Consider the following 21,614-nt stretch of genomic DNA (forward strand, 5'->3'; position numbering starts at 1 on the left):
TCCTTACAGGAGGCAGGGTGTGACAAAGAGGAGTCAACACAGATATGGAATGTGGTGGACTTGTAATGGATATAAAGGTTATCCAAAGGTTTTTGAACACCACCCCCACAACATTTAATGGCGGGAAGGCCTTCGCCTGTGGCTTTTCCCCACTGAGTCCCTGCTGCAGTTGAAACAGGCTTCAGTGTGTACCTCAGCATGTGACAGTGGACCTCAGAGTGCATCGCCCTCCAACACTAAGTTGTGGACACTAGGAGATCCCCAAGTTACAGGCACCTTAGGGAGCATCTTGCAGAGAGCGGCTAATCCTTCCAAGAGCAGTTCACTGTGTGGCTAAATGCAGCTCAGTTGCCGTGTATTAATTTGCTGGTCCTCTTCTCATTACTACCATCGGGGATGAGGCACAGGAGCCTAAAGACCCACATTCGACATTCCAGGAAAAGCTTCTTCCCCTCTACCCTCAGATTTCCGAACAATCCATGAACAATAACTCACTATTTATTTATTTTATGTTTTATTGTAACTTATAGTAATTTTCTATGTCTTTCACTATACTTATGGAACAAACATAACAGATTTCACAACGTATGTCAGTGATAATGAATTTGATTCTGGTTCTGATTCTTGACTGCTTGCATCCCGGAGAACAGCTCATGTAAATCAGGGTCCTTTTTTACACATCTGTATGAGACAAACCACAGTAAGGACCACTACATCACTTTCCAGACCATCCTGACAAATGGAGAAGCTTTGCTTTAACAATAAACTCAGACGTTACTCCAATGCATGCAAAAAAAAACAGATTTTAGATTTTAATAGTCTTAATGTTACCATTGTTGTTTGTGCCACTAAAACTTAATTGAATTGAATTGACTTTATTACTCACATCCTTCATATACATGAGTAGTAAAAATCTTTACATTACGTCTCCGTCTAAATGTGCCATGTGCAATTTATGGTATTTGTAATAAACAGTATGTTCAACAGGACAGTCAATATAACATAGAATTACAATCGTATCAGCATGAATTAATCAGTCTGATGGCCTGGTGGAAGAAGCTGTCCCAGAGCCTGTTGGTCCTGGCTTTAATGCTGTGGTACCGTTTCCTGGATGGTAGCAGCTGGAACAGTTTGTGGTTGGGGTGACTCAGGTCCCCAGTGATCCTTTAGACCCTTTTTACACACCTGTCTTTGTAAATGTACTGAATCATGGGAAGTTCACATCTACAGATGTGCTGGGCTGTCTGCACCACTCTCTGCAGAGTCCTGCGATTAAGGGAGGTACAGTTTCCATACCAGGCAGTGATACAGCCAGTTAGATTGCTCTCATTTGTGCCCTTGTAGAAAGTTCTTAGGTTTTGGGGGCCCATACCAAGCTTCTTCAACTGTCTGAGGCAAAAGAGTCACTGTTAATGCTTTTTTCACCACACAACTTCAGGAAATGCGATCCTGTTGATGCAGATGTGTATCAGTTTGGTTGCAGAATGAAGCAGGATGCATCAATAGCTCCCTTGGTGAATATCAACCTGAGCAATCAATGCTGGAAAGCCAGCTGGAGGTATGAAGGATTGGATTTGTCCTTACCGGTATGAAGGTGCATGCTCAGCATCTCTTGGTACCTGGTTATTCTAGCCTTCTCTCTAATTCGTTTTGACTAAAAAAAAACATAAAATAATGGTAATACTTCCAATTAGAAAACCATTTTGTTATTTTTTTAACATTGAGATTGAGAGAAACCATGGCCCTCACTGCAGGAAACACAGAAGTAAACAGTTATTTGCATCTAAAAAAGAAGAAACTCTGGAAATAAATGAGAAACAAGCATTTTATGTATCTTCTCACAGCTTGCACTCTTTAATTCCACTGTCAGCTTTGAATGTTGCCTAGCAACTAGCATGAGTTGATTTCTGTGTGTGGTTATGCCAAGCATCACTGTGGCAGTAATCACCAAAAATAGGACATGGGGCATCAAAATGGCACCCTAACATCATGCACAGCAGCAGTCAGAGAAGGCATCACCAAGCTGATCAAACAGCATGACAAGAAAAGTCCAGCCCCGCATCCCTGGGACTGAAATACAGGAAGTCTATGAAAAATAACAGTCTTTTGCACAGATTCTGGTTCTATTTCTAAGGGAAACACGATCTCCTTTTAGCATTCTGGGCACATACCTATTTGCCTTTGTTTTTCTACTGTACCACTCAGCTAAAGCACATATTTTTTCAAATGATGAATGGCCGACTGGTACACCATGCGTCAATATGGAATGTCAGCCTTTAGCCTCTCCATTCAAATTCACCCAGGCAGCAAGGGGTGGATCCTCCCGTAGTGAGAGCTCCACAACGCTTGGGGATGGGCAACAAATTTTAAAATCTATGGAATACGTTATTGGTAATGGAGTGGGTGGTTTAAAAAGGACTGAAAATCGTCAGTGGAACATTGTGCTGAATACTGATAATGATCTTCAACTATCATGACAGGCTAAAATGTGTGTTGCATCGATAATTGTGCTTTTGAAGGGTGTTCTAAAAATCTTCAGGGGATTTTGTTTCAAATTTGAATTACCCAGGTCTGCACTGGCTCAATGGATAATTTCACTGCCTGTTGTTGTATCAATCAGGCCAGAAGCTCACAATGATTTCCTAGACTGTGACAAACCCAGGGAAATAAGTGGCACTCTCCCCTAATGCCATCTAGCTTGAGTTTTTACAGGGCCCACATAAGTAATGTGGAGCAACACACATAAAACACAACGAAGTCAGGCAGCAAGTCCCTGGAGAAGATGTTTGGTCGGCATGGTAATGTAGCAGTTAACGTAATGCTGTTACAGCACCAGCCTGTTCACTCTGCCATTGTATATAAGGAGTTTGTATGCTTTCCCTGTTTCCTTCGGTTGCTCCAGTTTCCTCCCACATTTCAAAGTCAGACGTGTTTGTGGGTTAATTGGTCACGCAGGTGTTACTGGGCAGCTCAGGCTCATTAGGTTGGAAGGGCCTGTTACTGTTCTGTATCTGGAAATAAAATAAAAATAAATAAATAAAATATTCCATTGCTCATATTATTGATGAGGAATTCTTATTAGATCCTTAGCTTCTTGATGTAAAAGTGTGTTCCCTTTTCTTTTGATCAACATTGACATCTTCATCTTCTGTTCTAACTACTAATGCATAGACTGATTTCTCCTCTGGCTTTTCTAATAGTTACCCTGCATGAGTCAGAGAGTGATTGAATGAATTGTGAACTACAGACTTGATTGCACGTAACCAGATCTGGTTTTTCTTCATCTCCCCGGTCTCAGGGAAAGTGGATTAATGGTTAGAATGTATTATAGAAGAGAATGATAAGAAATGTTTTACTGTAAGATATCTAGTCTCAGACCTAATTTTGTAAGTACAGTAACTTTGATTTCTGGGCAATGGTGGCCTGAGAGTGACGGTAACCCTCAATGTCCCCACTTCAGTTCCAGTCTCTCCTCCGTGCTCTTTCAAATTTGCCTGTTGACTTGAAAGTTCAATTTGTTTTCTCTTGCAAAACACCTTGAGATATTTTGTTAGGCATTAAATATTTGTGAAAGGTGTTACTGAGAAAATTAGCAATAACCTTGGTGGTGTCAAGTGCAGGAAAACCCAGCTGACAGCATGGGGTGCGATGACAAATGGATGTATGGGGCAGGAAGGGAGGGATTTACTACAAGGGAGTTCCAAGCATCCATATATTAAAATTAATGACTGGACTGATTCTTAATACAGAATTCAGCTGCTATGTTCACCCATATATTGTTAGGGGTAGAGATGTTATAGTTAATGGAGAGGTTGGGGATGCTAGGTCAAGAGATATAATCAGTGCTGCTGCGACTTATCCAGATGGTTTCTTTGGCAATCGGAAGAGCTGCAAAGAAATCCCCCGTCGAACGTTACATATGGTATGAGTGAATCAGAGTTAAAGAGTAGATCTAATGAGCGACAGTCAATCTGAAGGGTCTCGGCCCAAAACGTCGACTGTACTTTTTTCCATAGATGCTGCCTGGCCTGCTTGAGTTCCTCCAGCCTTTTGTGTGTTTTGCAAAATTAACGTCTTGTTTGGAAAGTTCCTTCCAATTGCCGAGAAGGGAGGTCATTAATTTAAAATGTTACTAATGTAGTAACAAGAAATTTCTCTACCACAATAATCATTAAAACATGGAACCAGCTAGATTATATGGAACCAGTAAATGATGACAAAACTACCAAAGTTTGCTACCAGTACTCCATTCACACTGTCACTTCATCATCCTACCTTGTCAAATGTGAATCTTAAGACTGAGACCCTGCTCTCACTGACCCGTGCATCATTCCAATCTGCGCAGTTTGCAGACTGCTTCAATCCAAAGGGGCTGAAGTCATTTAAATTGAAGCAAATTTGGTATTTTGTGAACTGGTCCAACTGTGAAAAATCTTAAAATACTTAGTTAAATTCAGTTCATGTGAATTGTTAATGGCATGCTAAGTTATTATTATTGCCGAGCAAACTACCTTTCCTAAATATCTAATTGTGTGCATTTGCATTTGCCTTGCATAAATACTTCAAGGACTAAAGGATTTTGGGGAAAATACTTTATTATGATATTTCTACTTTAATTATATTCATGTGCTCCAATCTGTATCTAGCACAATCTGATGTTTCAAAAAATAATCCAAAATATTTCCTCAAGATCCCTCTGAGAATTGCCTGTTTTGTCAGTTTGAAGATATCTAGGCTTCTGGACCCCAGATATCCCTTTCAACAAATATTTTACAGAAATACCCATTGGATAATGGAAAGCTCACATCACTGAGATTGCCAGCTCATTTTCTCCCATCATTTTATTGCAAACTACAAATTCAGAGGCATTTTTTGTACTTCCAACCCTGCTATTGACACATTTAACCTACTGAGCCAATGCAATAACCCCTTTTGCCAAGTCACTAAGGTATAAATTATTTATAAATCATAAAATAATATTCTATTATTTATGCTCGATCATTACAAATATTAATATTTGTCATGGAGTGAGGCTGAAGGAGTACATATCCTGAAGGAAGAGAATTCTACTACATTGAATCAGTTCCGACCAATTTCACTCCTGAATGTAGAGGGGAAGATTATGTTTGGCACAAAAGAATATCTTCATTTGTGATAGAGAATGGATTGGTAAATACATCTGTGCAGAAGGCAGGAATACCAGGCTTTCCGGGATGCCTTGAACATACTAGTATGATATGGCATACCATCCAGGAGTCGAAAAGGTTGAGCAGAAATCTGGCTGTAGTTTGGCTTGATCTTGCAAATGTGTATGGTTCCGTTCCCCATGCCCTGATTGAGTTTGCGCTGGAATTCCTATGGATTCCTGCTAAGGTGAGGAACTTCGTTATGCAGTACTACAACGATTCCCGGATGAGGTTTTCCACTCAGCAGAGCTAGGTGGCAGAGCTTGAATGTTGGAATCACAATGGGATGTGCGATTTCACCCATCCTTTCTGTGTTAGCCATGGAGGTCATTGTGAGGGCTGCAGAATCAGTGGAACCAGGTGTCGCACTTGTTGGCGGAGGGGAGTTGCCACCAATACGTGCGTTCATGGACGATCTCACCTTTTTGGGTCTTAGCATGGAGGCAGTGGGAAGTGTACTATCTAGACTCGAGGAGCTAATGGATTGGGGAAGAATGAAGTTCAAGACCAAGAAGTCAAGGAGCCTTGTTCTTAGGAGAGGAAAGCTGGTTGACTTTCATTTCACCCTTTGTGGAGAGGAGATTCCATCCATTCAGGACCAACCAGTTAAGCGCCTTGGGCGATGGTACACAAGACACCAAGAGGGTTCAAGAGACAGGAGAACAGATCAGCAGAGGTCTGATCAGACCTCATTTTTGATGCTTCGAGACTCAAAAGACCCTGTCATCAAGAACATCCAGCTGGATGTGAGATCAGGCAGGAAGTGGTCAGCCCGGGCAGCAGTTGATGAGGCAGAGTCTAGACTGAAGCACAAGGAGACAATTGGGGCTACCCAGCTAGGCTGCCAGGGACTTGGATGGACGACCCACAAGTGGTGGTCATCTTCTACAGGTAAGGAGTGCCGTCAGCTTGTAACGCAAGAAATTCGAGAGGTAGAAGAGGAGAAGAGGTTAGCTGAAACAGCTGCCCTGGCCAAACAAGGGGCTTGGACCTGGTTGGAAAGTGTTGAACAACGACATCTATCTTGGAATGTTCTGTGGCAGATGGAACCGCTCCGCATTTCTTTTCTATGCAGAGCAGTGTACGACCTGCTTCCAACACCTGCCAACCTCAGCACCTGGTACGAAGACAAGACAGACAGGTGTGCTGCTTGTGTCGAGAAGGGAACACTTCAACATATTTTGAGTGCTTGCAGAGTCAATCTTTCCAGCGGCATGTACACTTGGAGACATAGTGATGTTCTCATAGTTGTAACTGAAGCGGTTGAGCGGAGAGTACTGCAGCACAACTTATCTCATGCCCCATGCTGCACAGAACATCACACATCATTTGTGAAAGAAGGCTCCAAGTCAAGGGTGTACAGTTCAAGCCCATGATCAAGCATACTTTCTTCAGCCAATGATTGGTGTGTCAAGGCTGACCTGGATGGGAAAGGCAGTTTCCCGGAACAAATAGCTTTCATCACATTGCGTCCAGATATAATCGTCTGGTCTGACACCAGTAGAGAAGTGGTTATTGGTGAACTCACAGTCCCCTGGGAAGACAACATTGATAAAGCCCATGAGCACAAGTTACCCAAGTATGCAGAATTAAGATCAGAGTGCAGAGACAGAGGGTGGAAGGTCTCATGCTATCCATTTGAAGTAGGTTGCCGTTCACTTCCCAGAAGTGGCTGCGTGACTTTGGCTTCACTAGAAGAGAGACCAAGTCAACCAGCAGGGCTGTAGCTAAGGTAGCAGAGACAAGATCATCATGGGTGTGGACCAAGTACATCCAGAGGGGCAGATAGTCGGACAGTGTATCCATCTTCAGTAGTTGCATAGACACCTGAAGAGTAGACTATCTGTTGGATGGAAGTGACCAACAACTGTGCTAGAGGCCGATGCCAAGTCTTTAAGCTCACCAGGGGGAGGTGGTGCTTTAGCCCACCAGCTCGAGGGAGTCTTGATCGTAAGCGGGCCGAAACTCCTGAAGACAGGTGGCAGATCAACTGATGATCCCACTAGTGATAGCATAGGACAGTTAACATCTTAGTCCACACAAACACGAGGAAACCTGCAGATGCTGGAAATTCAAGCAACACACACAAAATGCTGGTGGAACGCAGCAGGCCAGGCAGCATCTATAGGAAGAAGCACAGTCGATGTTTCGGGCCGAGACCCTTCATCAGTCCTGAAAGGGTCTCGGCCCAAAACGTCAACTGTGTTGCTTCCTATAGATGCTGCCTTGCCTGCTGCGCTCCACCAGCATTTTGTGTGTGTTGCTTGAACATCTTAGTCCAAGTATATTTTCAATTCTTTTTAATTCTAAGTTCTTCTGTAGAAGTAAAAGATTGCAAGTTCATTTTTTAAAATTATTATTGCCAAACTAAACAAAATCCTTTCACTGTATCTCAGTACATATGACAATAATAAACCAATACCAATATTTATTTATTTGTATCATTTACTGTTTGTCCGTAATTGCCCTTGTATGGAGTAGCCTGCTTAGTCATTTCAGGGCCCCTGCTTCCTTGGAGATAAAATACCGCCTAGACTGAAGGAAGAGCTTCAAGAAATTATGGCTGAATTGCAGACAAGACAGACAGTATTACTGGAAGAAATGATATTGACTTTTTATTATTAGTGTTAATTAGCAAAGGTCAGTAGACTAGATAATCACATTTTATAGCCACTAATGATTGTGTTGTCTCGTGGCTTCTGTGGGAAACCAGCTGCTCTCTTTCCTTTGCCATTAGCCAAATTTCTTCAGCGGGACCTAGCACGTGAGTAGGGCCACACAGTACTGATGGCCTGGAGGGTAGGGGCTACCACTCAGTCACACTGGTTCTAGTGTTGGCATGGCCCCAGACTTTGGCCTGATCCACTCCTGGAGACAGACCCTAATGGCTTATTGACTGCCCCTCACTGCTGGGCTTACTGTCAACAACCCCTGCAGCCAGTATACCACGTTCATTATATCTTTCCCGATGTCTGCTGGTCACTGACACGTGTACATTTAACTCTCCACATGGTCACCCCACCCCAACCTTGACCTTGCACTATTGTCATCTCTCTAATTGTTTTCTGTACTGGGCATCTGTGAGAGACAAAAATAAATCAAAAGCCGTGTTTATTGTCCTCTGCAGAAGTACATGAAAGTGCAGGAGCAATGAAGAACTTGCTAGCAGCAGCATCATACAAGCAGCATTCACAAGCATATTAAGCAAAAACTATACACAATTCTACAACAAAAACAAAAACAAAACAAAGCCTAGTTTAATGCAAAGTGCTGCCATACCAGACCATGCTACAACCAGTTGGCATACATTCAACAGTGAATCTTAAAAATCTGTTAACAGTTGAATCTCCATAACCTCTTAAGAAAGTAAAACGATTGGTGTACTTCTTTGATTCTATCTATGTGCTTGGCCCAGGACAACATCAGGTTTGTTAATGGCCGGAAATGTAAAGCTGTGACTCTCCACCACCCCAGTCCCTCCCCTTCCAGAAGCCAACAATCATTTCTTTGGTTTTGCTGACATGGAATAAGAGGATTTTGTTGTGACACCACTCAATCCAAGTGACATAAAGATGATTTGTTGTGTGAGAGAGCAAGCAACATATGTGACAATAGGTTTGACTCCCAGATGAGCTTGTGCTTGCTTTGACTGACTGAACATGGAGGCACCTTCACAAACCTCCACAGCCCCCGATGACCCTGTGATTTCTAAGGCTGACATGACAGCTTCCTTCAGGAAGTTGAACCAACCTATGGAAAGCATCTGGCCCAGACAGTGTACCTGGCTGAGTACTTAAAACCTGTGCTAATCAACTGGCTGGACTGTTGACTGACATCTTTAACCTCTCATTTTCACATTCGGAGGTATCCACCTATTTCAATCATACCAGTGCCCAAGAAGAATGTGGAAACCTGCCTCAATAACTACCATCCAATTCCACTTACCTCCACTGTGATAAAGTGCTTTGGAAGGTTAACCATGAAGCATATTAACTCCTGCCGGAGGAGTGACATGGATACACTCCAATTTGCCTAACAATACAATAGCTCAACAGCAAAATTCCATTTCATTGGCTCTTCACTCAGCTCTGAAACCTCTGGACAATGAAGATATACACATCAGAATATTCTTCATTAACTACATCTCAGTATTCAACGCTATCATCCTCTCAAAACTAATCACAGTGCTCCAGTCCATAGGCTTCAATACCTCCCTGTACAACGGGATCCTCAATTTCCTCACGTGCAGTTCTCAGTTAGTTCGGATTGGCAACAACATCTCCTCTACAATCACCATCAGCAAAGGTGCTCCACAAGACTGTGTGCTTAGCCCCTGCTCTACTCACTTCATATGTATGACTGTGAGGCTAATCACAGCTCCAATGCCATATTTAAGTTTGCTGATGACACCACTGTGTTGGCTGAATCAAAGGAAGTGACAAGGGAAATTGAAAACTAGTTGAATTATACCACGATGACCTCTCACTCAGCATCAGCAAAACCAAAGATCTGATTATCAACTTCCGGAGGAAGAAACCAGAGGTCCATAAGCCAGTCCTCATTAGGAGATCAGAGGTGGAGAGGGTCAGGAACCTTAAATCCCTTGGTTACCATATCAGAGCCGTATGCTCTAAGAGGATAATATACACATTGAGAAGTATATATACTGGCATATGGAAGTAAACACACATAGTCAAGTGGGCTGCTTGCTTATGGACGATACTGAACTTCTTGAGTGCTGTTGGATCTGCACTCATCAGGCAAGTGGAGAGTAATCCATTGCACTCCCGACCTGTTCCCTGTCGGAAAACTGTTGGGGTATCGGGAACAGATTGCTCTGTCGTTTCTTGTAGCCAAGGCACTTATGTGACTGATCTAGTTGAGTTTCTGGTCAATGGACACCCCATGATGTTGGTGGTGGGGAGCTAGCCACGGTCACACCATTGAATGTCAAAGAACACATGGAGTTGTTCCTGCATTGGGTAACCTACACAGTACTACTGGGAAATATGTATGGATCACAAAGCAATGCAATAAAGGAAAGGCGCACTATTTATTATCGGCTTTATTCAATATTAGTACTCTAATTTACAACAAGAGAGCTTCAATCGCATTGTTTGTTCTGATTCATACTGTGAGGAAGTGGAGCTCATTTACCCAGCAGGAAGGGAAACCACAGGCGAGTGGGTTGCAGACTCCGTTTTCGTTACAATGTGAACGTACAGTACAATGGACGAAATGTGACTCTTATTTTGAAGTTTTCCTGGTTTGTGATTTAATCTGGAAGGGACATGCTGATCGATCCACTGCCCACACTAAGTAGTACATATCTCCAGAGCTTTCAGGCTTCACGCTGTTAGTATATAAAAGAGTTCTCTCCAGCAAATTGCAGGCTTCACGATTTTTAAAATACAAATGACGCGTTTGTTTCTAATTCCTGGTAAGTGTTATTAGAATTGCTCCCAAGGTCTGGAGCTACTGGTGTCTGGAGTTACTGCTGTTTTGTTATGATGCTATCTAAATCAATGGGAGCTTGTTTTGTATTTAGAAAAAGATACTTCGGCCAGTATTGATTTTATTATTTTTACGTAAAGCTTAACATCGTCATATTGCGTATAAAGAATTATACCAATATAATTTGTTCTAGGTCAGATGGTTATTGTAAATAGGTCAGGGCTGGTTTAAATGTTGAGCAAAATCTCCAAAACCTTTCATGAATTTCGAATCCCACAGGAGGTACACGAATTGTTTTTTTTTGTAGAACTTTGTCAACGTATTAATCAACGATTAGGGAAGTAGGTTCTGGTACCCACACATTTAGGTGTTTTAGGGAGTTTCCTCGGATTACTCGCAAAGTCTGATATCCGTTACTTACCTCACACAATTCAGTTGCTTAAATGCTGATGGATTTTAGAATGGTTCTTACCTATTATAGAAACCAGGTTACACCAAGAGGTGGTAAAACGGGGTCCTACCTATTTCATATTCCCATATTCCCAGGAGCCTCTGAGCACTTCGTTAATGAATTGTGATTTGGTGAATTCGAGGTTTGAGACGGGGTTCGCGGGGACCTTGTTTACAATCCGCATTGGCACCATCTGCCTGACTGTGAAAGCTTGAGCAAGGAACGATTAAACCGCCTGAACATTTGCTATTAGCGATCCCGCAGAAACTGATTTTGCGATTGCAAACACCTGCAGAGAGCCAGTCCCTGCGAGTATGTTAATATCTCCCAGCAAATCATTCATTTTTCCCCGTGCTGGACATTCGGAGGACTACTATACACACATTCAGTATTAGAGCAACACCCATACTCAATGTGCATAATCCACGGGCGCTTCAGAATGAGCGGTTCAGCGACTGGAGCGTTAAAACTTGATAGAGAAATGTAATATGATTTTCTGCAATACTTCCGTTGCAATTTTGGTTACTTCACCAGCAGCAAATAGTGTAGTTTATTAGCAGAGCGATTGTTTACAACTTATAAATAGACCCTTGACAAGCAGCTTCAATCTTTTTTTTTAAATAAGGCGGTTAAAAACCACAGAGTAGCAAATACAATTTCTGTAACAAAATATCTTATAGATTACATCGTGAATTTCACTCTTTCATTTTTACTTTTTGGAAAGGTTTCATCACAAACATGTTTGTCATTATATTCAGACAGTTGTTTTGTCATTTCGGGCAGTTTGATAACCTTTCTCCTGTCATCTATTGGACAGGAATTGTTCACATATCACATTCGTCAGCAATGCCAGGAAATTTGCCATTCATGTTTTTCATATTGGAATTAATCACTTTCTGACTAACATATCGTGCTTACATATTTACATAAGCACTCGTCCAACGTTGCCTCACAACCAAAGATAAATTTCTTCATTTACTTTTCCAGATAGCGGACCAGTAAAATATCTGAACCCAGTGCAGGTTTCTGCCGCCCTATTCTACCCCCATTTTTCAAACTTGCCATCAAAAACTTTAAAAAAAAATTCCTGTTAAATTTATCCAACTCTTCATTTTAGGTGGGTAAGACTCGGTAGATAGTCTTTTAATATAGCAGGGGAATGTTTTTATTTGTGTTTTATTTATTTAGAGATACGTCGCTAAACAGGCCCAGCCCTATTCAGCCACAGCCTAATCACATAACAATTTACACTGACCAATCAACCTACTAATCCGGCATGTGGGAGGGAACAGGAGCACCAGGAGGAAACCTACTCGCTCACGGGAAGGACGCACAACCTTCGGACGTACAAATGGACGGTGTCGGAATTGATCTCCAAACTCCACCTCCCCGAACTGTAATAGCATCGCGTTAACCTAAGCTAACGTGGAATTAACGGTTTAGGAGAAAAGCCAGGTAGATGAAGCTGATACCACGACCAGATCAACTATGATCTTATTGACCCTATATTTATTCTTGTGACGGGCTATTCAAGTGAAGGAAACATGACAAGTTAGAACTAGATGGCAGGCCGTTTGATCCCTTCGATCATATCTACATGGGGGGGGGGGGGGGGGGAGAATCCCTACTGACTATGAATGTGTTTGTTTTCTTCCACTTATCTGTCAAGAAAATAATTCCAACTGGCAGAATCTTTGAAATTTGTCCTAATCACAAGTCTTAACCAATCATTCCAGGATCATGACACTCCTTGAATTAGTGTTGTCTTATTTTTAGGCCGTTTTAATATCATGTAAATTTCCAGAGGTCCCATTTTTTCCCTTTTCAAGGCTGAAGAATTTAATTTCTTTGTTTTCTCCCCATAACTTAATATTTGGTACATATATTAACTTTGTGGCATTTCACTCCATTACCTACAAGTTTTAAAATCTGCACAACTCGGTGTACTTGAAAACATCCATTTCTCCATTCAACCTTGTAAATGTCTAACTTGAATACAAATCTGTGTTGGGTTAGTGTAATGATTCCATTGCTTTGCTTTATATCCTGCAAAACTGCTTTTAGGAAGTATTCCGCCACCTAATCAAATATCAATACTTTTTATCCACTATGTTTCAGAAATTAACAGTGCTAATTGCATTCTGCCTGTCGCAGATAAATACATAAAACAAAGAGGATACAGAATAGTTCTCACCATGGTTTCCTTTCATCACAGGTGAGCCCAACATTCAAAGTTCAAAGTAAATTTAGTATCTAAGTACATGTATATCACCATATACACCCTGAGATTTGTTTTGTTGCAGGCATACTCAGTAAACACAATACAACCAATGAAAGACCGCACCCTACAGGGCAGACAAACAACCAATGTGCAAAAGACAACTAACTGAGCAAATTAAAGAGAGTGAGAGAAAAAAAATAGTAAACATGTAAGCAATAAATATCAAGAACGTGAAGTGAAGAGTCCTTGAAAGTGAGTCCATAGGCTGTGGGAACAGTTTAGTGATGGCTCGAGTGAAGTTATCCCTGTACTTTCTTTCCGATGGCAGCAGCAAGAAGAGAGCATGGCCTGGGTGGTGGGGATCCCTGATGATGGATGCTGCTTTCCTGCAACAGTGCTCCACGTAGATGTGCTCATTCGAGGGGAGGGCTTAATGCATGATGGACTGGGCTGTATCCACCACTTTTTGTAGGATTTTCCATTCAAGGGCATTGGTGTTTCCAAATATTCTTAACATACTTAACATTCACTTAAGCTCATATCGTGAGTAGAAGAATCTTACCAATTATTATTCCATATCGTGTCAATACATCCAATCAAGGTTAAAATCGAGCAAGAAACAATTAATCAACTTAGTGCGGGCACACGGTGTCTGTTTTCCATTTGTGCTTGCCTGTTGTGTAGATTTTGGGCAATCCTCCCTCAACAGCTCTCGCCACACTGGGGGAGGATGCTCTCTTTAAGCTGTGAAATGTGACTTTCAGCTGTTTTGCACTGAGATGATTTGGCAGCTTGAGCCTGAGCAAAAGCTCGGAGGATCGAAAATGGCAAGGGCAGAAGTGGCAGAGTACTGGCAGATTATATATGCCATCAGCCTGAAAAAGGAGAAAAGCCCAAAGCTCAAGCTGAAGAAAGGGAAAGTGTTCCTATACCATCTGCATCTTGAAAATCTGAAGAGTTGTAGCATGAGGGGAACTGAAATAGGAACATAATGTCATTCCCAATAACTTATGTGTACCTATCGTCCACTTTCTTTGTGGCTACTACCCCAATAATGAGCAGCAGCATCATATTCAGATCACCAGGCATGTGTTCAATGTATCACTGCCTGCCCGTCGCTGCTTGCAGAGGCTGTGTGAGACAAAAGGGGAAGAGTATTAATTAGTGTGTTGCAACATGCTTGGCTACCTGTCTGCTGTGGTGTGTGTGAGTGCTACAGTAGTGGTGTTGTGTATAGGTGGGGGGAAGCGTCTGAATGTTAATTGGAATCAGGATTGGCAGAGCTTGTTGTTGAGCAAGATATAAAGACGTAAAGCATTGGACAATGTGTGCGATGTTTGATTTGTAATTAAACTTTGACGGACATTCCATTTTTGATGGCTCTCTTCAGATAGTGATCATTAAAAAAAATAATTCTCTTTTGGAGTCTGGCCATTGCTGATAGGGCCAGTATTTATTGGATAACCCTAAATGTCCTTGAGATGGTGGTAGTGAGCCACTTCTTAAACCTCCTGCAGTCCAGAATGCTGTTGGGTTGGGTTCCGTATATTACACCCAATTACACCGAAGGATCAGTGATATATTTGGGTGAAAATGTTTGCAACCTGGAGAAGAAGTTGCAGGGGGTGGTGTTCCTAGGCACCTTCTGCCTTTGCCATTTTTGGTGGCCATGGACATGGGTTTGGGAGGTGTTACTGGAGTAGCCTAAGCAAGTAACAACTCTGTATTTAATAGATGATACACCATGCAGCCACTAGGCACCGCTGGGAGGAGGATGATTCTCAGAGTGGTTGATCGGCTGTTCTGGATGGTACCAGGCTTCTTTTGAGTTATTGCTACTGCACTCATCGGACAAAAGGAGGACAATCCACCAGACTCCTGACTTGCGCCCTGTAGATGGAGGAAAGAGTTTTTACTGCCAAGAGATGAGTTACCCAGCATCGGATACTAAGTTACTTACCTTACTAGCCACAGTGTTTCTGCAGCTAGCTTAGCTGACCCTCTGGTCACTCCTAACATGTTGAAGTTAGGAGGCCTCTTTAATTGACAAGTGTATGTGATTTTCACTAAGGTCTGAAATAAGAGGGCACAGTAACAAAATAAAATGTAGTCGTTTGAAACTAGAGTGCATGGGAATTTCTTCACACAAATAGTGGTGAATTCTGGAATTCTCTGCCCAAATACTGTGGAAGTTAGTTCACTGGAAGTATTTAAAGTAGTAGATAGATTTTTGAAAGATCAGAAAATTGAGGGCCAAGGAGTTGAGGGCTGGTCAGATCAGCTACCATCATATTGAATGGGTGAGCAGGTTTGACTGACACAGCCTACTCTTGCTCTCACTTTCATATTGGACATATTCATGTCCTCCCATTTTGCTCCGTGGCCAAACTGGAGGACTTCATGGTTCCCTGGGCTTAAAGAATCTTTCTTCAAGAGTGGCCCCAAAGGGGGGCCCTGCCTGCCCTGACACAGCTTGCATCAGGATCTCCAAAACTGTAGGGTGGACATCCAGCCATGCTTCGCTCAGCACGGCTCTTTTAGAAAGTTCAAGGAGTTTAGTTCAGTGCAGCCATTATACTGTATCTCCGAGTTAATCTGCGCTGTTTCCCTCTGGCACCAAGGGGCACCAGTACAATTTAGCGCCAACTCCAATGCAAGCAAATACTGCGCTCAATGTTTGTTTAAAGTGTGTCTCATGTATGACTAAGTACTGCCGGAACCATCTGCTTTTCAGCATAATTCACCCTCAGAAATCTGAGGTTCCTCATCAGTTATCGCGAACACCCCCCCCCCCCCCCGTAATCATTGGCGCTCAAATGAAATGCGTTGAAGTGCGGTGGATGAAGGTGTGTGGAAGCGGTGTAGATTAGATAGGGCACTGCATGTCGACACCGATTGATGGGGTTGAGCTGTCTGGTCCCCCGGTATTAACTTCTGTGCCTCTCCGACCAACCCCTTCAACATCGCTCGAGTTCCATGAATGGGCTGTTCCACACACACAAAATAATGAATGAAAAACGGGGTGGTTTCTTTCCAAAATCGATATGTAATCCCACTTCTTCCCTCCAACCCCACATCAAAAATTCTAAATGTAGAGAATAGGAAAGAAATTACAACCTCTGTAAACAAAACTCGCCTTAATCTGCTTTAAATGAAGTAACTGTTATAGTTTTGACACTTTATGTACAGACACACAACTGTCCCCTATATGGGAATAGACTATTCCAGACCCTGCTCTTTTTGAAGGCAAGTAGTGTTCGCAGGAATTCTGTTTACGTGATTTTAAAAATTCATTATGAGGTACGTACAAGCAGAAAGGTAAAAGAGTGAGATGTTGTTTGCAAATGAAGAGATATAATGATGTTTTAGCTGCAAATGATTTAAAATTATGTATAATTCCAATACGTCCGTAGACTACTCGTGAAATAGCTATTATTGTCAGCTAGCTGCCTGGCTCTTGGGGTGTCTACGTGCTGAAGGTAAACAGAACGAATCTCTCTTACGGTTTTTAAAATCTTTTTAAAATTAAAATTTATTTTATTTGTTAATGTAATTCCAGCGTTAATATCTGCTCCCTTGGTCACCTCTCGAGCGGGTGTCGAAGACTGCATATTTCACTGCTCTGGGGATGATATATATATATGGTTTGCAATTCGTTTGGAATCGTTGCACTAAAGCAAGGACGGGGCAATATTTTATTTTCGGATCGTGCTGAGCAGCGAGCAGAATTACTTGTATCAACTGTTTTGTATGCAGAATGTATTGAACAGTTGTCGGATTTAAAGACAAAAATAACTCGCAGGACAAGGGGGATGGAAGTGGAGGAATAAAAGAAAGGAAGATAAGTGGGCGGGAGGAGGGGTAGAGGAAATGAAGGTTGCTGGAGGCGAGAGGGATCGGAGATGAGAGTGACGTGTGGGCTATTTTGGAGCGTATCAGGAGCGGAAAAGTACATCACAGCGATGGAGGAGGAAGGGAATCGACCCCAAGACGGGACTCAGCAACTGACGTCAGTCCCTTGGGTGCTCCTCCCACCGCTCTTCCTTCAGTCATTTCCAGGGATCTCCTCTCCCCGGCGCCCCTTTAATGCCCGCTCCCTCCTTCCAGTTTCTCGGAGTAGCTGGCATTACGTGGGAATGCTGGTCCCGAAGTTTTTGAAGAGCTGCCAGCTCTCAGGAAGGTGCGTATTTCTACTGTGGGCGCACCGGCGCCAGACAGCGGCTGCATGGTCATTCCTGTCCGGTGAGTACCTGCCTGCAAAGCAGCGCCACCAGCGAAATCTGTTTCGCCTTTCCTTCTCTCACTTGTCCGGGCATGGGGATGATGCCTGATTTGGACCCACCTTTTACTGGGGCCGCTGAACGATCGTCCCAACTGTTGCGCAAAATTTGCACCGCCGGACTCGGCAGACCGAGACTGGACGATGCATTGAGGCTTGCATTCTAAATGAGTCCAGCCTCTGAAATGTAGACTGATTCTGCATTTTGTCATGTGTCGCGACCTCAACTCAGACTGAAGGAAGGTGCGGTTCCCCCTCGCCAGAATACGTTATAGTTAGGGCCACAGTGGGGAAAAACGTGAAATTACTTTTCCGATGCGTACGATTCTGTATTTTTTGTCAGCGTTTTGGAGTCCCGTTCTGAGACTTTGTAATTGAAATACTTGTGATTACAGGAAATTATACTGCCGTTTTTGGGATTAGTGCTATTTTAATGTTTCTTTTGTGAAACTCACACAAACCAAATAATTTTTATTACAATTATTTGTTTTTTTTAAATGTAGCTAGTGGTATTTTAAAATTCAACGTGTTTTTATTGAATATACTGCAGCGTTAATAAACTATATATATAATAAATTTATTGTACATTATTGGCGCAACTGTGCATTAGATGGAATGACCTGGACAGTTTGTTCTCGAGCTGGGTAATTTCCTGACATAGGGGCTGAAATTGATGACCTCTCTGTAAACTGATACTGAAATGGAAAAAAGGGATTTTGCATCCAATCACCTGTGCTTCCTCTAATCCCTTCCTCCACCAGTGGTGTCGTTCATTCACCATGCTCCGGACATCTCCCAAAAGATCTTTGTCAACCCACCTCATGCTTCAGTTTAAAACCTTTGGATGAAGATGGGTAATTTGGTGTAAATCGTCTCATCCTTCCCTTGTAAACAATTGAGAGATGTTAAATAGGAGCTGTTAAATAAGATGTTAAAATGTCAAAGGAGCTAAATAATGGCACATTTTTATCATTCTGAATAAATTAATCACCAAAACAAATTTGCATAGTTTGCTGTTTTCCCATTTCTAACGTGGGCTGAATGTCACTCATTTTGCAGAGAACATCCCAGAGAAACAGAATGGATACAGCACAGAAGGAGGCCAATTGGCCTATGAAGCCAAACTGATTTTGAAAGATGTAAAGGCTTTGGAAAGGGTGCAGAAGAGATTTGCCAGATTGAATCCAGGGCTGAAGGAATATTATGATGATAAACCCAGGAATCTGGGATGTTCTTCCTATACAGAGTGAATGTTGAGAAGACCAGATACAGACTTAAAACAATAAAATGTACAGACCATGGGAAATAGTTCCCGTTAGTGGAGTGGACAGGGAGTAAGAAATATAGAATGAAGGTGATGAGCAAAAGAACCAGATGTGACATGTAGAAAATTGTTTTAATGCAGAAAGTGGTTGGGGTCTCTGGGGCAGTAGAGAAATCAGATTCAATTGTTGCATCCGTAGGGAAGCAGGTAGTGAAGGTCAAGAATTTGAAGGATGGCAGGTGGCATGGATCTGTTCATCGTGTGTGTGTGTGTGTGTGTGTGTGTGTGTGTGTGTGTGTGTGTGTGTGTGTGTGTGTGTGTGTGTGTGTGTGTGTGTGTGTGTGTGTGTGTGTGTGTGCCTGTCTGTCTGTCTGTCTGTCTGTCCTTGGAACAGAAGGCATGGAAGGTGGCTGGTGGCTGCATTGCCTCACAGTTAATAGCACGAATAGCTTCATGGGATTGTGATCACACAAAAGTTGTCACCAAGTCAGAGGGAAAAGTATGATTCAAAGGTTTTATGAAAGAAATAAAATTTATTCTGGCAACAGAGAATGGGTTATAGTGCAATGTGGGCAAAGGGTGCATGCAGATTTGGAAAGAAAGGGTTTAAGCTATGAAGGGATTTGAGAGAAGTGTATGAATGTTAAGGTGAGGCATTGATGGACTGGGAGCTAATGTGGGCCGACAAGCCCATTTGGGATGGTGGATGATTGTGACTTTGTGCAAGTTAGAATATGGGCATCAAGTTTTTGAATGAGCTCAGTTTCAGGGAAAGTAGAAAATAAGAAGTTTTACTGAAGACCGTTGGGATAGTCAAAACTGGTTTTAACACAAATATTGAAGACAGCTTTCCAGCAGGTGTGCTGATGTTTTGTAGCTATGGGCAGTATTATAAAGAAGAAAATGGGTCATTTGTGAAAGAGAGGATACGAGACTAATTACATGTTTGTTCTTTTACAGCTACATAACATCTGTGGGAATGTCAGAAACTAACATCACATGCCACTAAAACAAACCCTAATTGCAAAGAATACTGCTTTTTCACACATCTACAGTTAATCTTCTGAAATGCCGGAGCAAAGCAATGATTATAGGGTGGTTGTATTTGGAGCAGCAGGAGTTGGGAAAAGCTCTTTAGTTCTCCGCTTTGTTAGAGGGACTTTCAGAGAAACGTATATCCCAACAGTTGAAGATACATATAGGCAGGTGATCAGCTGTGATAAGAATATATGTACTCTACAAATCACAGACACTACAGGAAGCCATCAGTTTCCTGCAATGCAGAGGTTGTCCATTTCCAAAGGGCACGCATTCATTCTGGTGTACTCTGTGACCAGCAGGCAATCCGTGGAAGAATTACAACCCATCTATGAGCAGATATGTGAAATCAAAGGAAACATTCAAAATATCCCCATCATGTTAGTGGGTAACAAGAGAGATGAGACTCAGAGAGAAGTGGAGGCCACCGAGGGAGAAGCACTGGCCTCGAAGTGGATGTGTTCTTTCATGGAGACCTCGGCCAAACTAAACCACAATGTGCAGGAACTTTTCCAAGAGTTGCTTAATTTGGAAAAGCGGAGAGCAGTAAGCCTCCAAGTGGATGGGAAGAAATCCAAACAACAGAAAAAACGAGACAAACTGAAAAGAAAATGTTCCCTGATGTGAAGCATTGTCTAATTGAATTCTGTTTACTGCATGGTACAACCAGGCATGGATTTCACAGACTCCTGTGCCACATGACCCACATTTGCACAGAAAGTCTCATTTTAAAATAGCCACAAATCAGATAATAAAGTCTTAAATCAACTGTACGATCAATGAATCAAAACTAAATGTCAGATCTCTACGATAGATGGACTCCATCATGAGCTTTGGTTGTTGTTTGGACAAAAAAAAAAGCTTCCTGCATTTTCTTATTTAAATCATAATTTCCTATGTGCATGGTTACTGCAACAAAAATATATTAAAATTTATCTGCATGAATGACCAGAGAACTTCTGTTTTATTTTAGATTAGAATGCTTACAAGTAAGTAAACCAATATTAATTGATAAATAAACATTTATTTTTCTCTCCAGTTTTCTTCTTTCAAGGTAGTTGCTTACTCTGGAGTGCAGTGTCATAGGACTGGCTGACAGCCCCTTCTCTTCTTCTTCACTACCCTCATGATCTGCCTCCATTTCCCCATCTCTTTCCCTTTACTCCACTGTCCTCTCCTATCAGATTCCTTCGTCTTCAGCCCTCTACCTCTTCCAGCTATCACTTCCCAGCTTCTCAAATCATAGCCCTCCCCTGCCTACCTACCTTCCACTCACCAGGTTTCACCTATCACCTGCCAACTTGTCTCCTCCCCCTCTCCCACTTTCTTATTCTGGCTTCTGCCCCCTTCCTTTCCATCCCTGATGAAGGGTCTTGGCCTGAAACATCAACTGTTTATTCCCCTCCATAGGTGCTGCTTGATTTGCTGAGTTCATTTAACATTATATATGTGTTCCTTAAGGTTTTTCAACATCTCGAAATTGTGTCCGCTGGCTGTCATACTGTAACTGAACCAAGATGGTAATGACTTTGGACATGCTATTTGAACCAGAGAGATATTAGAATCTAGCTGCTACCTAGTAGCCATGAATGTGCACTTTTCAATAGGAACAGACTACCACTGGAAACAGATTAATTGTTTGCTTTATTTAGCCAGAGGCAATTACTGCATCAAAACTGATAATTTATCTGATATTACCCTCCCATCCTCCATTCCAACCC

At 42.2% G+C, this 21,614-nt stretch overlaps 1 protein-coding gene across 5 annotated transcripts; it reads left to right on the forward strand.

The window, feature by feature from the left end:
- The first annotated feature begins 10,605 nt into the window (after positions 1 to 10,605).
- On the forward strand, positions 10,606 to 20,885 carry LOC140736582 (GTP-binding protein Di-Ras2-like). 5 transcript variants are annotated; one of them, XM_073062402.1, is made up of 2 exons: positions 10,606 to 10,626; positions 19,816 to 20,885. In XM_073062402.1, the coding sequence occupies exon 2, from the start codon at positions 19,924 to 19,926 to the stop codon at positions 20,518 to 20,520; it is 597 nt and encodes a 198-aa protein (XP_072918503.1). In that variant the 5' UTR covers positions 10,606 to 10,626; positions 19,816 to 19,923; the 3' UTR covers positions 20,521 to 20,885. The 5 variants fall into 5 exon arrangements, with proteins under 5 accessions (XP_072918503.1, XP_072918500.1, XP_072918502.1 ...); XM_073062399.1 differs by lacking the exon at positions 10,606 to 10,626 and adding an exon at positions 16,530 to 16,612; XM_073062401.1 differs by lacking the exon at positions 10,606 to 10,626 and adding an exon at positions 16,643 to 16,791.
- Positions 20,886 to 21,614: the final 729 nt, after the last annotated feature.

This window comes from Hemitrygon akajei, chromosome 12, assembly GCF_048418815.1.
Source record: "Hemitrygon akajei chromosome 12, sHemAka1.3, whole genome shotgun sequence".
NCBI lineage: Eukaryota > Metazoa > Chordata > Chondrichthyes > Myliobatiformes > Dasyatidae > Hemitrygon > Hemitrygon akajei.

What these genes read in the sequence shown, in the direction of transcription:
- LOC140736582 (XM_073062402.1), top strand. Translation starts at nt 19,924, where the DNA reads ATGCCGGAGCAAAGCAATGATTATAGGGTGGTTGTATTTGGAGCAGCA.